The sequence below is a fragment of the Elgaria multicarinata genome, chromosome 7 (assembly GCF_023053635.1).
Source record: "Elgaria multicarinata webbii isolate HBS135686 ecotype San Diego chromosome 7, rElgMul1.1.pri, whole genome shotgun sequence".
NCBI lineage: Eukaryota > Metazoa > Chordata > Lepidosauria > Squamata > Anguidae > Elgaria > Elgaria multicarinata.
Window position 1 is genome coordinate 103,521,911 of NC_086177.1, and position 15,304 is coordinate 103,537,214.

Here is a 15,304-nt window from a genome sequence, read left to right on the forward strand (position 1 = left end):
AAGAGTTCCTCTAAATGGGCTGTTTATAGCAGGTTCATGCCTGGCCACTCAGAGAAATTTTCTGGTCTTTTTCATGACGCAGTAATCCTCCAGTGCTTGTCTTGTGATTTCTGAGCAATAAGTGAAACCGGAAAAAAGTGGTAACAAGCAGCTCCCCTTTCCATTTCGGCATGTAAGGAGGACATCTGTCATAAGAAGTAGCACAAGCACCATCTTCTGGCTGTATAAATGAAACACATAGAACTCCAGGTTAAAGGGGGAGGAGGAGGGAAGTATGTGTAAAGGGAGAACGCCATAATTGTGGGATGAAAACAAGCCAGAAAGCTACGGTACAATTGCAGGATTTTCTCCTGGTATAGAAATGCTCAAAAACTGACTGAAGCAGGCCACAAGGAGTCACAGACTACTGCAAAGTTGTGGCGCTCCAGTTTCTATTGGACACTAATCCCCATAAGCCACAGCCATCATGGCCAATGGGAGTTGTGGTCTAACAATATCTGAAGAGCTATAGATTTCCCATCCATAATCTACGGAAAAGTCCATCAAACAGTTCACCACTCCACAGTGACATTTTTTTTAAAATGTAAAAGGTGTTTGAGTTTAACTGCTGCATCCACACTGTGAGAAAATTCTACCTAAAGAAACGGATGTTAGTTCTCCCAACTGAGAGCGGATCTACACTACTGCTTTAAAGCGCTTTATAACAGTTTTATAGCGCTTTAAAGCAGTTAAAGCGCTTTATAACTGTTATAAAGTGCTTTAAAGCAGTAGTGTAGATCCTGCCCAGGTCATAGAACAATACAACAGCATTAGAAAATCAATAGAGCATTATTATCAGATCAAAGTCTTTCTTTGCATGGTTCTATTTTTGATCATCTAAATAGTTTGGCTGTTGGGATAAACAAAAAAAGTTCTATATTGTTCTGGCAGTTGTGAATTAAAATGCTCTGGGAATTTACCCCTGAGCTTCTGAATTTTGTTTTTTTTTAGTAACTTTGGACAAGTGGCAGCGTGTTGATTCGACCTCAGTTCTCATTGATCCCTCCATTTCAAAATTTGACATTCTGCACGTCAGTAGAGATGTCTCCAATGATTTTGCTACCATCCGAGACTTTTGCCTCTCAGGTGAGAAAGCCCCTTATGTTAACCTCAGGTTGGTTCCCCCCCCCCCATGTTTAATTAGAGACACTGGTGGGATCACCGAACTCCCTCTTCTTTTGTGTAGGGGAGCACCAGCAGACCTATTTTCAAGGACTTTTTCTGTGGTGGGATTTCATAGTGATGACAATTGCTTGGTTACTATTTATTTATTTATTTATTTATTTCTTGCACTTGTATGCCGCTCCCATAGCCAGGGCTCTCTGGGCGGTTTACAGAAATTCTAAAATTAAGATAAAAACGAGTATACAAAATTTAAAAATTCTAAAACATAGAACATACACACACAAAGCATTAAAAACCGTTTAAAAACTGAACCTGTGGGTGGGCAAAGAGGAAAGCCTTAACCTGGAGCCAGAAAGATAGCAGCGTTGGTGCCAGGTGAGCCTCATCAGGGAGATCATTCCATAGTCTGGGGGCCACCACCAGAAAGGCCTGTCCCTCGTTGCCACACTCCGAGCCTATCTCGGAGTAGGCACCCGAAGGAGGACCTTAGATGTTGAACGTAGTGACCAGGTAATTAATGGATCTTGTTGATGGGGAATGGATGGGGAGGGGTTAAGCATTTCTCTCCCCTCCCTCTGGAGTCCCGATGAAAAACTTCCTTGAAGTTCCTGTGTGCCCCTGCAGGGACGCTGCGATTGGTGCCGATGGGAACTTCTCTTCTCAGGCAAATAGCAGCTTTCAGAATGCAACTGCACCATGAAAAGTGAGAGCCTTTAAACAAGCTCTTTCAAACTGGCCGTGGAAGTCAAAGAACTATGGCAACAGGAAAAGGTCACAATTCTTCCATTAGTCACATCAGTCACCGGCATCACATCAAAAAACTATGCAGAAAACCTTCAGAAACTGGGCCTACCAAAATACATCCACACCAACATCCAGAAAGCAGTCATAATTAAAACATGCTCAATTGTCAAGAAATTCCTGAATCTGTAAAAGACATAATGACTTGGCAAAGGCCATCATGTCCATCTAGAAAAAACGCCATGAACAAGAAAGAGATGATGACGATAATGATGACGATAATGATGATAATGATGATGATAATAATAATAATAATAATAATAATAATAATAATAATAATAACAACAACAACAACAATAGCCATAGCCATCCAGTTCACGGCCCTTTTCTCACTTTCTTCACAGTCTGTTCAAAGGACAAATCATGCTTGGTGACTACTCTTGAAGAACAACTTTCAGCGATACGGTGTATATTCTACCCAGAAACGCAGAGCTGCACTCTTGGTCTCCAAGGCCACCACTGTCGACTTTTGGTCAAGGAGCCGGCTACGTATATCTATCGCAGGCAAGGTCAGTATGTGGCCGTAGGGTTAATGGCGCAGAATGTAAGTGTTTTCCTGGCCTTATAGGACAGTCTCCCTCAACCTGGTACCCTGTGGATGTATTGGACCAACTCCCAGAATCCTTTAGCTAGCAGGGAGCGGAAGTCCAGCTCAAGTTGGGAAGGTTGCTATAAAGCAACAGCAGAGTATTAGGCAGAAATGAACCAATGTGGTTGACAAGGGCCTTACAAAATCAGGACAAGTCCAGCTTTGGGCGGAAGGAAAATATCCGTCAGCTAGCAAGCTGCAGTATTAGGTAGAATCTCAGTGTTGAGGAAGTCTGGTATTTTAATTCATTTCATTTCATTTCTATACCGCCCAGTAGCTGAAGCTCTCTGGGGGGTTTACAGCAATTCATAAGACTATAGAACACAGCATTAAAAATACAGCATCAGAATTTAAATATCAAAAATTTAAAACAATTTAGACAGCTAAAAAACATTTCAATATAATACTAGACCTGTTTAGATGACTGGCATGAATCCTATGCTATCAAATGCCTGGGAGTAGAGGGCAGTCATGACCTGACACCAAAAGGATGACAGTATTGGCACCAGGTGGGCCTCTGTGGGGAGCTCTTCCACAGTGGTGGTGGGGACACCACTGAGAAGGCCCTCTCCCTTGTTGCCACCTTCCGAGCCTCCCGAGGGGGGTGGATTTTGGTTGGAAGCAAAATGTAAAATCTTTTCCTTGCAAATGAGACCCACTTTGACCCATAAAATAAGTGACAGATAAAAAGAAGTTGCCAACCAGTGACTTCCATCATTATTTCTTTACTCTCTGTCTTGCAGCATTATCCCATTTTTTTTTAGGAATAACAGATGACAGAGATTGGCCATTGGCAGCCACTGTGCTAAAACTGCCCCCTCCAAAGCGTCAACCCAGATCTGAAACCAGTGTGGAGGAAACAGTCTGAGGGTGCCATTGGACCATCAATGGGACATTTTGGGTGTAGTGGGTTTGAAAATCTCCCCACTCTTTCCCAAACGGCCTTTCAGCTAGGGTGACCCTATGAAAAGGAGGACAGGGCTCCTGTATCTTTAACAGTTGTGTTGAAAAGGAAATTTCAGCAGGTGTCACTAGTATATATGGAGAACCTGTTGAAATTTCCTCTTCATCGCAACAATTAAAGCTGCAGGTGCCCTGCCCTCTTTTAAATCTGGTCACTCTAGTATAGCTGCTGCACCTTTAACTGCTGTTATGAAAAGGGAATTTCACCAGGTTCTCCATATATACAAATGGCACCTGCTGAAATTTCCTTTTCTATGCAACTGTTAAAGATACAGGAGCCCGGTCCTCTTTTTCATAGGGTCACCCTACTTCAGCAAAACTAGCTTAAATGGAACAAGGGTATAAAACTTCTTTCACACCCAACTGAAGCCAGAAATGTTGAAAAATCTCAAAGCATTCTTTTGTGTTCCCCTTGTAAATGTTTCAAAGGTAGATTTTGCACCTGCAGAATTATACATAGGCTTCGCCACACCTGTTCTTGATTTAGGAACTGAAATGCCTTCACTAACATTGTAACATCTGAAATGGAATCCAGCCTTCTTAGGAACCAAGTTAATCAAAAAGGTTCTTGAAAGTTTTAACTTATCCTTCCTTGCCTCTGTCTAGATGAATTCCAGCCCATTGCTGAAACGAACGGTGCCCCGTCTGTCTACATCCCATCGCAGGGAACGTTGTTCGGCACTTCTCAAGTAATCGAAGTGGGTTCCAGTTGGAAGAGTATCAGACAATTCCTCGGGGTTCCATATGCAGCACCTCCGGTGGCAGAGAACCGGTTCTGTCCCCCACAAGCTTTCACCTGGGTAGAATCCTGGAATGCCACTACAACCCGGTGAGAAGATGTATAGAATCTTGGCTGCCAACTTTCACTTGATCACTTGTCATAAGAACACAAGAGCTTCTCTCTCTCTCTCTCTCTCTCTCTCTCTCTCTCTCTCTCACTATTAAATCGAGGTCCATCAAGGTTCAGCATTCTGTCTTCAGCAGTGGTCAGCTGGATACCTCCATGTGCTCAAAGGCAGGGTGATGGAGCTGATGGCTAGGAGTGTTGGAGGAATCCATTTGCAGGCTAGAGCTCAGCGGGGGTTTTGCCAGCTTGACCCCCCCCACCTGACTCCATCTTGCTCATCCGCAAGCTGGTTTGACTTGTCGTGCAGCAAATTGGGCCAGGCCACGTTATTTTGTCATTTTTTAAAATTTGCGGATATCACATTTTGTGCAAAATCATGGGTGTAAATATTTATGGAAATTGCAATTTGTGCAAAATTGCAGCTATAAGCAGTGCATTTTGCTCAAAATTGAATTATTTACAGCCCCAATTTTGTGCAAATCGTGTTTTCCATAAACAGTTACACCCACAATTTTGTGCAAATCGAGTTTCATAAATAATTTTTTAAAAGCTGGGAAAGTTCCTGAGTTTGGGGAATGGACCTGCCACTTGGCTTGCAAATATAAGCTGAATCAGGAGTGCTGTGGGGATCTGTCGGGCCCAAATAGGGGTGGATTTCCCCACAACAACCATCCCTAGTGATGGCTGAAACTCTTTGTCCCAGGATCCCTGGTGATGTCAGTGATGGGCCCAACATTAGACTGCGATTGTCAGTTCTGGAGTCACTGTTAAAAGATAGCAGATCACCAATTCTTTATTACATTATGACTACCATGAAGAGAAGGCACCACTGGTGCTTCTTTTGGTCTCAGGTATCTTTCTAATTTTACTTATTTATTTGCAATACTCACTTCAGCAAGAGATCAGCTTACAAGGCAAAGGCCTGGTTGAATCAAGATGACTCTGCCTGCTGGTGGAGGAAGGGCAGAGAGGGAGCCCATCTAGCCTCCCTCGGCAAGGAGTTCCAAAGCTTGGAAGCAGCCACCGAGAAGGCCCTGTCTCTCACCAAATGTGCCTCCGTTGATGACAGGAGAAAGAGAGAGAGGGCCTTCACGGAAGATCTTAAAACCCGGGCATGCATGCCCACATAGGAAAAGGCAGTCTCTCCAGTAGCCTGGTGTCATGTGGTGAAATGTAGATGCAACTGGATTGTTAGGGCTTTTTACTCCACTACAATTTCCCTAGGGTGACCATATTTGGGAAACCAAAAAGAGGACACCTAGTGTGTGTGTGGGGAAGCAGCTTTCTGAGTCCTGCAGAAAGTATGTTATTCTCCCGCCACCTTAAAGAACCCGATTGGAGTGGAGGAGGGGAAAGGATTTCATTCTGCACCACCACCATCCACTCCAATTGGGGCCTTTTCCATAATGTCCACGAATGACCCACTTTCCCCTTTAAGACCTCAATTGGAGCTCGGGGTGGGGGAATGACGTGCCTCAAGAAAGCATGTCATTCCCTCCTGCCATGCTAATGGCAGCCTTAAAGAGGAAGGTGTGTCATTCCAGGACATTATTGAAAATTATAGAAAATCCCCCCTGACACCATGGAAAGAACAAAAACCAGGACAAATCCGGGGAAATCCTGACAGTTGGTCACCCTAAATTTCCCTCCATGTAAGGAAATATTGGCTCATTATATTACATGGTGCCCATGTATGTTTTTCAGGTTGTACCAGCATACTGATTCATTTTTCACCTGGGGAAATACGTTTTCCCACATAGATGCTGGAAGAATTCTGAATGCTTATATCTCTACTTAGGACCAAAAAATGCGAGTTTTTTTTTTAAAAGCCTGCTTAAACTGACTGCTCTTATATTGAAGGAAAAACACCCAGTTTAATTGCAAACAGAGCCTTTGGGGTGGAAAGAGCAGTGCAGGACGTGTGTGGGCGAACATTTTTGGCATGAAGCTGGGGTAGGGACCAAATCCAGATTGGGAGCATGTTTCGGATTTAGGCCCATCGCTCCTCTCTCTTCAAAACAGAAGTGGGCATTTCAAGTATGGAAAAAGATGTAGAAGAAGATGTAACGACAGAAAACACAGAGCAACCTTTTCCAAAGTGGTGCCCTCCAGAGGTACTGGACTACAACTCCCATGGTTCTCATGCTGGTTGTGAATGATGGGGGTTATAGTCCAACCTGTCTTTAGGGCACCAGGTTGACTTACAGGAATGTTCCAGCTTGAGGTAATGTTTCCTGGGTGGGGTGCGGGGAAGCAGTTGTATAAATGCAGCCGTAGACTTCATGGCCGCTTCTTGAGGGGGTTACAAAAATGTGGTGAACATCTACAGCACATAGTCCTGATCCTCTTGTGCAGTGTGGTTAGATGGTTGACGGAACCCTAGCCTTTGGTGACCTAATTTCTCATCCACCTGAGTCGTGTGGGTGTAGGTGACTCAACCACATAAGACTCACAGTTCACCGCAGGAGATGTTGCATCTTGTTTATCCAGGTGCACAACAACATACAGTTGAGACCCGTAAAGTCTTGCTGTGTTCTATACATCAGCTTTTTTTAACCTTTAATCCCCATGTTGTTATGGTCCATGCAAATTTGATGTGAACTAAAGGCACCCTTTGTCACTGCTGCTGTGCTTGTAAAGTCCTCTGAACCATCTTTGACCTGGTGAAAGATGAGCAAATTCCTCATGGAAAACTGTTTACATGGAATGGCTAACTCTCAAGTACGTGGACAAATGGCTTAATGTTAAAGAAATACTCTCTCTTCTCAAACAAACTGTGTATTTCCTGCGACATCCATTTCTTCACTGGATATCTTTTAATGCGCTAAATAAATCAAGTTAATGAGAGATAGATTTATGGACAACTGCATCCAGAGTAGACAGATTATTTTTCTTATTGTTTATCTACAGCTTTCAGCATCCATTGTGGTCTGTGGAATAATGACAAGAGACTAAAGCAGGATCTACACTACTGCTTTATAACAGTATTGTATTGCACTGACAATTATTGGGGCCCAGGACGCATTCCATGTACCATTTTCAAACTGCTTTCAAAGTGTTATATCTTGCTTGGTGTAGATCTGGCCTGGGTCCCTCTTCTGAAGAGTTTACAAACTAAACATAAAAACAGGAAAGGCAAATGAGGGAAGAAAGAAAGATGGAGACAAGGGTAAACAAGGCAGGAATTTTCATTCAGCTTACTTAGTTCTGTTAGGGGACTAAGCCTAAAAATTAGCTATCTGAAATTATCTAAGGCCATAGCTAGACAGGGCTTTATCCTGGGGTGATTCCCGGGATGGTCCCTGTGCATCCACATGACGCGCAGGGGATCCCGGGATCAGGGAGGAATGATCCCTCTCTTGCCCTGGGATCTCACCCTCCACTTTGGCCCCGGTTTTTCCACGGTCCCGGGTTGAGCCCAAGACCGCGGAATGTGTGGCTGGGTGCCATGGCTTGACCCGGCTCCGCGTGATTCTTTGCGAGGAGCCGGGAGCTGCGCACGGGGCGCAGTGCTCCTCAGGGGGTAGGGTGAGGGGAGTGGGGAAAGTAATTTAATTTTTAAAAATTCCTTACCGTTTGCGCACAAGCATTCGTGCGCTGCTTCCCCTTTAAGTTAAAAAAATGGCCTCTCCTTCTGAGGTCGTCGCACGTCGCATGTAAAAAGAGGAGGGATCTTGTAATAAACACAACATGAGATCTTCCCTCCTCCGTCGGGGGCTAACCAGTAGGTTTAGCTAAGGCCTATATTCACTTTAGTCCTGTTCAGGCATTTGGTATCAGTGGGTATAGAATGCGCTCAGCTAGACATGTCCCCCAGAAGCCAATGCACACCTTGGGCATCCCCCTGGCTGACGTGTGTGTGGATCAAGGTTCATGTCCTCATGGCCAATCAGGATTCTGTTGCTGTGGAATGAGCCCTCAGAGCATTCATCCAGACACATTGGTGAGGAGGAAGGAGGAAAACAAGCAATGGAGCAACAACTCCTTGTCTGGCCAATGAATGGGACACTGCTGGGTTCCCCTTTGCTGTGATATTATTTCTGGGAGGCAGGTGCTACTGCTTCCCAGATCCCCTGGCCAATGGCTGGTTGTGTTTCCCTTCTGCTCTCCAGTCCTTGGGCATTTGCCAGGCATGTTCATCAGAACAGAACTCAAATGTCAGAATCCATTATTCCTCCAGAAGCATATTTTCAGAATTTTGCAGGCTAGTTAAGGTGGGGTTCCTGTTGTCTTATCTGTCTTTATAAGGTCAAAACCATATTGAAAAAAATTAAAAGCAATTAAAAAGTGGAAAGAAAGGCCATTTCTACACCTGTCTTTTCCCCCAGGATCGTCCCGGGATCATCCCTGTGCAAGCAAATGACACACAGGGGATCCCGGGAGCAGGCAGGGATGATCCCTCCATTTTCCTGGGATAATTCTTAGGTGTAGAAAGGGCCTGAGTCTCCCAACCATGGCATGTAATTTCTGTTTTCACCAGTCATTTTTATTGCATTATTATACAATTATTTTTTTAAAAAAAATAAAGTTACTGATTTTATACTGTTAAAAGCTGTGTTTTGTGTGTGAAGGTTTTCATGCTCCATTTCCCCACAAGAATGCAAATTGTTGGGGACGTTGCTCTTTAATTACCATTAAAGGATTTCGTAGTTGTCATGGGTAGATACAGAGGCACAGTTTGCAACTGATACGCAGTACAAAGTTTCCTTATCATTTGAGCAGGATGATAGGTTCAGATTTATCTTTTTTGAAGTGCAAACGATTATTCTTTTATTTCCTTATTAACATTAGATTTTTTTTAAAAAAAAACAGTTAACCCCCATTCATCTAGGGTTTTATTGTTTTTCTAGGCCTGGCTGCTGGCAACCAGGGGATGCTGAAATCAGTCCTTCTGTCAGTGAAGACTGCTTGTATTTAAACATCTATGTCCCACACAACACTGTAAGTGAAATATGCTAGCCTGGTTTGGGTGGTCTCCACAGCATGAAACCTACACAAGAAGAAGGGGACAATGGGGCTGTGTTAGGGTTGTGCAGGTGATGTAAAATCTGACCTGTGTGTGTTTCATGGATTGTACAGTGTTATTTGATCCTGAACCAGTGTGGTGTAGTGGCTAAGGCGTTGGACTGGGAGTCGGGAGATCTGGGTTCTAGTCCCCACTTGGCCATGGAAACCCACTGGGTGACTATGGGCCAGTCACAAACTTTCTGTCCATCCTCCCTCACAGGTTTGTTGTTGTGAGGATAAAATGTTATTTATTTATTTATTTATTTATTACATTTTTATACCGCCCAATAGCCAAAGCTCTCTGGGCGGTTCACAACAATTAAAACCATAATAAAACAACCAACAGGTTAAAAGCACAAATACAAAATACAGTATAAAAAGCACAACCAGGATAAAAAACACGCAGCAAAATTGATATAAGATTAAAATACAAGTTAGAACTGTAAAATTTAAATTTGTTAAAATTGTTAAAATACTGAGAGAATACTTCAGCTGGCAATGGAAGGAATACAGTGTAGGCACCAGATGGACCTCTGGGGAGCTCATTCCACAACCAGGGTGCCACAGCAGAGAAAGCCCTCCTCCTAGTAGCCACCTGCCTCACTTCCTTTGGCAGGGGCTCACGGAGAAGGGCCCCTGTAGATGATCTTAAGGTCCGGGCAGGTACATATGGGAGGAGGCGTTCCTTCAAATAACCTGGCCCCAAACTGTTTAGAGCTTTGAATGTCAATAATAGCACTTTGAATCAGGCCCGGACCTGGACTGGCAGCCAATGAAGTTGTAAAAGGACTGGCGTGATGTGATCTTGCCGGCCAGTCCCTGTTAGTATTCCCTCAAAGTTGCTATTAATGCCACTAGGACAAAAATATAAATTATCTATCTATCTATCTATCTATCTATCTATCTATTTTACTTTACTTTACTTTCTTTATTGCGATCTATAGATCCATAAAAAGAAAACAAACAGACAACAAACAACCAAACACAAGAATCAGACATGAAATCATACAATTAGAGCTATTATCAACTTTAGTCTAATACACAAAGAGCTCTAATCTTGGCCGCCACTGTAAGAAATTTAGCAACAACCAAAGTTACACTTGAAGACTTATCTTCCAACAGAAACTTAACATAAAATTTGCCTGAAGTTCTGGACAGTTTGCTCAACAATGGGGTAATCATAAGATGGCGGGCCTGATTATAAAAGCTACAGGACAGAAGGATATGCTCCTTCGTCTCCACTTCCGTATTCCTACAGGGGCACCGTCGTTCCTGATAAGGGATACCAGCATATCTGCCCTGAAGTAATTCAATAGAGTAAACATTGCATCTGGCCTTGGAGAAGGCAATACGATATTTAGTGACCGACAAGTTCTTTAGATAGTCAGCCAGCTGAAGAGGCCCAACGTAATGAATATGCAATGCACTGGGAGAGCAAGAGACATGAGAGCGAGCACGTAAGTCGCAGAAGGCTATATCCCACAGTCTTTGTTTGATAGCTTTAAAAGCAAAATTCAAGCCCAGATTAAGGAGGAGGGAAGAGGAGAGACCTATTGAAGCTGCCTTCCTGGCAAGAAGCTTGGACCAGCTGTTCACGTAGTTGTCCTGAGCCAGACAGGGAAGCAGACCTGAGCCCCTCCCAAAAAGACTAACTTCCATCCAAAATTTTAAGGCAGACCACCAAGCCCTAAGCGAAAGAGAGCTTTCCCCGGTTTCCAACAAAAGTACCGAATTAGGGACACACTTTGGGAGTTGAAGAAGGGTCCTCAAAAACCTTGTCTGCAGCCTATCTATCTCAGATGTTAATCCCCCTATCCAGATATTGGAGGCATATAAAAGCTGGGCTGCAGACTTGGCATTAAACACTTTGATGGCAGACGGTATAAACATTCCCCCTTTAGTAAAGAAAAAGCGTGTTATTACAGCTGAACTGACTGAAGCTTTATTAAGGGTGGCCGATCTATGGGCACTCCAGGACAGGGTATGATGGAATAGCAGCCCCAGGTAAGAGAAAATTTTCACCTGTTCCAGGATATGCCCATCAAGGGACCACCGACGTTGAGAAAATCTATTTTCAAAGACCATGACTTTAGATTTCTCAAAATTAATTTTCAGATCGTTGGTCAAACAAAAGTTGGAGAATTTCATTAAAAGATGTTTCAAACCAGGTCTAGAGCGGGAGAGAATAACAGCATCGTCTGCGTAGAGTAAAATAGGAATTTTCCTTGCGCCAAGTTTGGGCAAGTGTCCTTCATGGTCAGACAGGGCCTCCTCAATATCATTTATGTATAAGTTAAATAGTGTAGGTGCGAGGATACAGCCCTGTCTTACTCCTCTAGACATAGGAATTTCATTTGAAAGCTGTCCCTGTGTGCCACATCTAACTTGCATCCTGCTGTCGCTGTATAGAACCATTATAAGATTAAGAAGTCTTTTGTCCACCAGGATTTTATCTAATTTCTCCCATAGTTTAGTTCTAGGGATGGAGTCGAAAGCGGACTTCAGATCCATGAAGGCGACAAACAGTTTGCTACGTAGAAACTTAAGATGTTTCTCGGCTAAGTGAAAAAGAATCAGACCATGATCAGAAGTGGAGTGATTCTTTCTAAAGGCAGCTTGGGCCTCCGTGACAACATTATTGGCCTCGAGGATGTCAGTTAGTCTATTAGATAGAAATCGAGCATAGAGCTTGCCTATTATTGAGAGGAGGCTGATAGGTCTAAAATTCCCAGGATCCTTTGGATGTCCCTTTTTGTATATCGGAACCACAATTGCGTGTCTCCAACTGTCAGGGATTTTGCCAGATTGATTTATAACGGTAAAAAGAGCGGCTAACAAAGGGGCCCACCAATCCTGATTGATTTTAATAAATTCAGCAGGGATAAAATCTATGCCGGGTGCCTTACCCCCTTTAAGTTGTTGGATTAGTTCAATCACTTCCTCCTTAGAGACTGAATTCCAGGGGGGGAGGGAAGAGAAAGTGACATCCTGCATATCAACCTGAGCTGATTGTATAGTGTCTGGGTCGGTAAAAATGGCTCTGAAATGATCCTCCCAGACCTGAGCTGGAATTGTACAACTGGGTGCTTGGCAGTTGGATCGTAAGGCGCCCGACACAATCTGCCAAAACATTTTTGAATCATTATTTAAGGAGGCATTTAACAGCAGGGACCAGGAGTTTCGTTCAGCTTGGCGTCTTTTTTGGGCTATGAGGGACTTATATTGCTTTTTTAGCTGAAAATAGGTCGAAGGGAGATCATTGTAGCCCGATTTTCTGTAGGTTATATAAGACTCCCTTAACTCATTTTTCTTCAGGTAACATTCTCTATCAAACCAAGTAGGGCCCTTATAGATCGTAGGGGCAGTATTGTCTGGGGCTGACCTGCCTGCATGAGTTAAAGCATCTTGGAAGGAGTCGATTAAATCATCATATGCTTTTATAGAGGATGCAGCCGATTCCTTGCACAAAATTGCTGATCTTAATCGAATTATTGAATCGGAGTTTAATCTTTCCTCTAGAAGACTGCTTAATTTATCAGACCATTTTACCCTTATTCTGTGTGGGCACTCAAACAGGATATCAGTTAAATGGGTATGGGGTAGTCTTAAATTAGGAGTTGGGGCACATAAAGTAAGGGTTAAAGGCTGATGATCGCTACAGGTTCTGGTACCTATATAAAAATGATAAACTAACTGGAAGGCATTTCTAGATGCCAGCCCATAATCTATTATGCTTGAACCAAATAAATTTGAGAAGGTAAATTCACCTGAGCCTTCCCAAAGGTCCACCCCATTTAAAATAATTAAATCCAGACTGAGCTGAAGTTGAGCCAGGCAAAAGCCAGCATAATTCAGAAACTGATCTTTTGAGTTTCTGTGTGGAAAATTTCGATTTTCCCTAAGTTCACTCAAGATAGGGTATCTTGCTTCTAGATCGTTGTTATTGGAGCCAATCCTGGCATTAAAGTCACCCAGAATATATAGATATGCATCAGGGAACCTAATAATTTGAGTGGATAAATAGCTCTCTACTTTATGCCAGAGTTTCTTGATCTGCTCATTGGATTTAGCAGGAGGGATATAAACATTCACAAAAATAAAGTGACTAGCATTAATTTCCAAACAAATTCCAAACACCAGTTGTTCACAGTTTTCTAATTCAGTAACCTTAGCTATCAGTGAAGAGGACACCAGAATGGCAAGGCCACCCCTTGGACGGCCTTTCTTATTTACCCGGTGAGCATTCAAAGAGTAGGAGGAAAATCCATTAACAACAATAGTGTCCATGGCCCAAGTTTCCTGAAGCAAGATCACATCAAAGCAAGAGATATATTGACAGAAGCAGCTATCCCAACGTTTGTTTGCCCAGCCTGCAATATTCCAGGATATGATCCTGAGGTAGGAATCACCCTGGGGCCACTGGCATCAATCCAGTGGGGTAATCCCGATCAGTGATCCATCCATGTCCCTCTGAATGCAGCCATTCCTTTTTGCTGTCATGTGGTTCGATGGAAGCTGTGGGTCGGAATCGATGATATTGGGCGATATTAACTCTGATGTCGGCCCTACTTGATTAGCATTGGGCGGCCCTCCAGACAGCTGTGGCAGTTGGCAGGATGGGATGGATGACGTCTTGCTCCCCACCGATGCATGCAGCACTCCTGGATAGAGGCACGACGTCGGACGAACATTGTCAACTTTCACAGGAGTGTCTTGGCCAAAAGTTATCAGATCTTGCAGGGTAGAGATGGTATGTTGCCCTTCGACCAAGGGCTGAGCGCAAAAGAAATCGCCCTCCACCCCCGAATGAGGTGAATCAGGAGACAGTTCCTGTTCCAAGATAAGGGAGTCGGAGGGCCTGCTCGGAGATTGCTGAATGCTTTGAGGTTGGTCTTCACACGGTAGGCAGGAGGATGGTATAAAGCTTTTGTGTGGTAAATCTACTTCTTCAGTCACCGCAGTTGAAAAAGCCATGGATTTGCTGCTACTCAGTTTGGGGGCATTACACTGCAGCTGGAGGGTAGAATTAGAGCGGCTTTTGATGGATATTAATGGTTTAACCTGGAGATCTTTAAAAAGCCGTGATGGGTAGACCCCCACAGTGTGCAGAAAAAGTTTTTCCTTCATTAGTAAATTTGGGGTGGTAGGTTTAGTAAACTTCAATAGGTACCTCTTATAAACAGGTGAAGAGAAAAGTAGTTCCACAGCCAACAAATATGATGGCTGAATATTTAGCAGCCATTTGAGGTTTAAGTTAGCACTTTGAACTGATGCCCAGAATGGGTGTTGTCCTCCATAGGGATGTACATCTATAACCATCGAGCAGGGCTGAAGAACTAGGCCACCATTTTTTCGCTCTATTATTCCAATATCTGGTCCACTATTGGGAGCTGTAGATAAACAGCCTCCATTATTGCAGTGAGGTTTGAAGACCAGATCTAAGCGGGGAGGGCGTGGTGGAGGTTGAGCCTGGATGCCTTGGCAGAGAAGCTTTTCTGGGAGCCACATCAACAGTTTATTTAAAGAGCTAAGCACAGTTTCTAAGTTAGAACTAATCGATTGGAGTGTCCTCGCTGTTAGAAAACATTGCTCAGCCAGTAATTCAAAGGAAGAAGCTTCACTTTGGGAGTTTTCCGTGGATTTGCCAGTTGGCTGGTTTGTTTGAGAAATGCCAGCGTCCCCTAAGATAGACTCACCGGTAACTTCGCCTCCCTCGGCCAGAGGAGCATATCTGTTAGACAACGTGATTTCATCTCTCGGAGAAGCAGCAGAGACGGCATGAGGAGGCTGACGAGCAATAAAACTGTCGAGCCTGCACTGTTTGGCACGAGGCACGTTACTTGCATTTTGTGGAGGTGATAAAACTCGTTTCCTTCTCATGGTCAGCCAAATGACCAAGAGGTAAGCAAGCTAAAAAAGTCCACCCTACTAAA

At 43.6% G+C, this 15,304-nt stretch overlaps 1 protein-coding gene across 1 annotated transcript in view; it reads left to right on the forward strand.

Annotated features, from left to right (window-relative positions):
- Nucleotides 1–15,304, forward strand: part of TG (thyroglobulin) — a 199,420-nt gene that overhangs the window by 104,779 nt on the left and 79,337 nt on the right. The window contains exons 36-39 of the mRNA XM_063131335.1: nucleotides 991–1,125; nucleotides 2,310–2,474; nucleotides 4,124–4,346; nucleotides 9,215–9,305. Of these exons, the coding sequence (XP_062987405.1) occupies nucleotides 991–1,125; nucleotides 2,310–2,474; nucleotides 4,124–4,346; nucleotides 9,215–9,305 (614 nt within the window). The remainder of the gene's footprint in view (nucleotides 1–990; nucleotides 1,126–2,309; nucleotides 2,475–4,123; nucleotides 4,347–9,214; nucleotides 9,306–15,304) is intronic.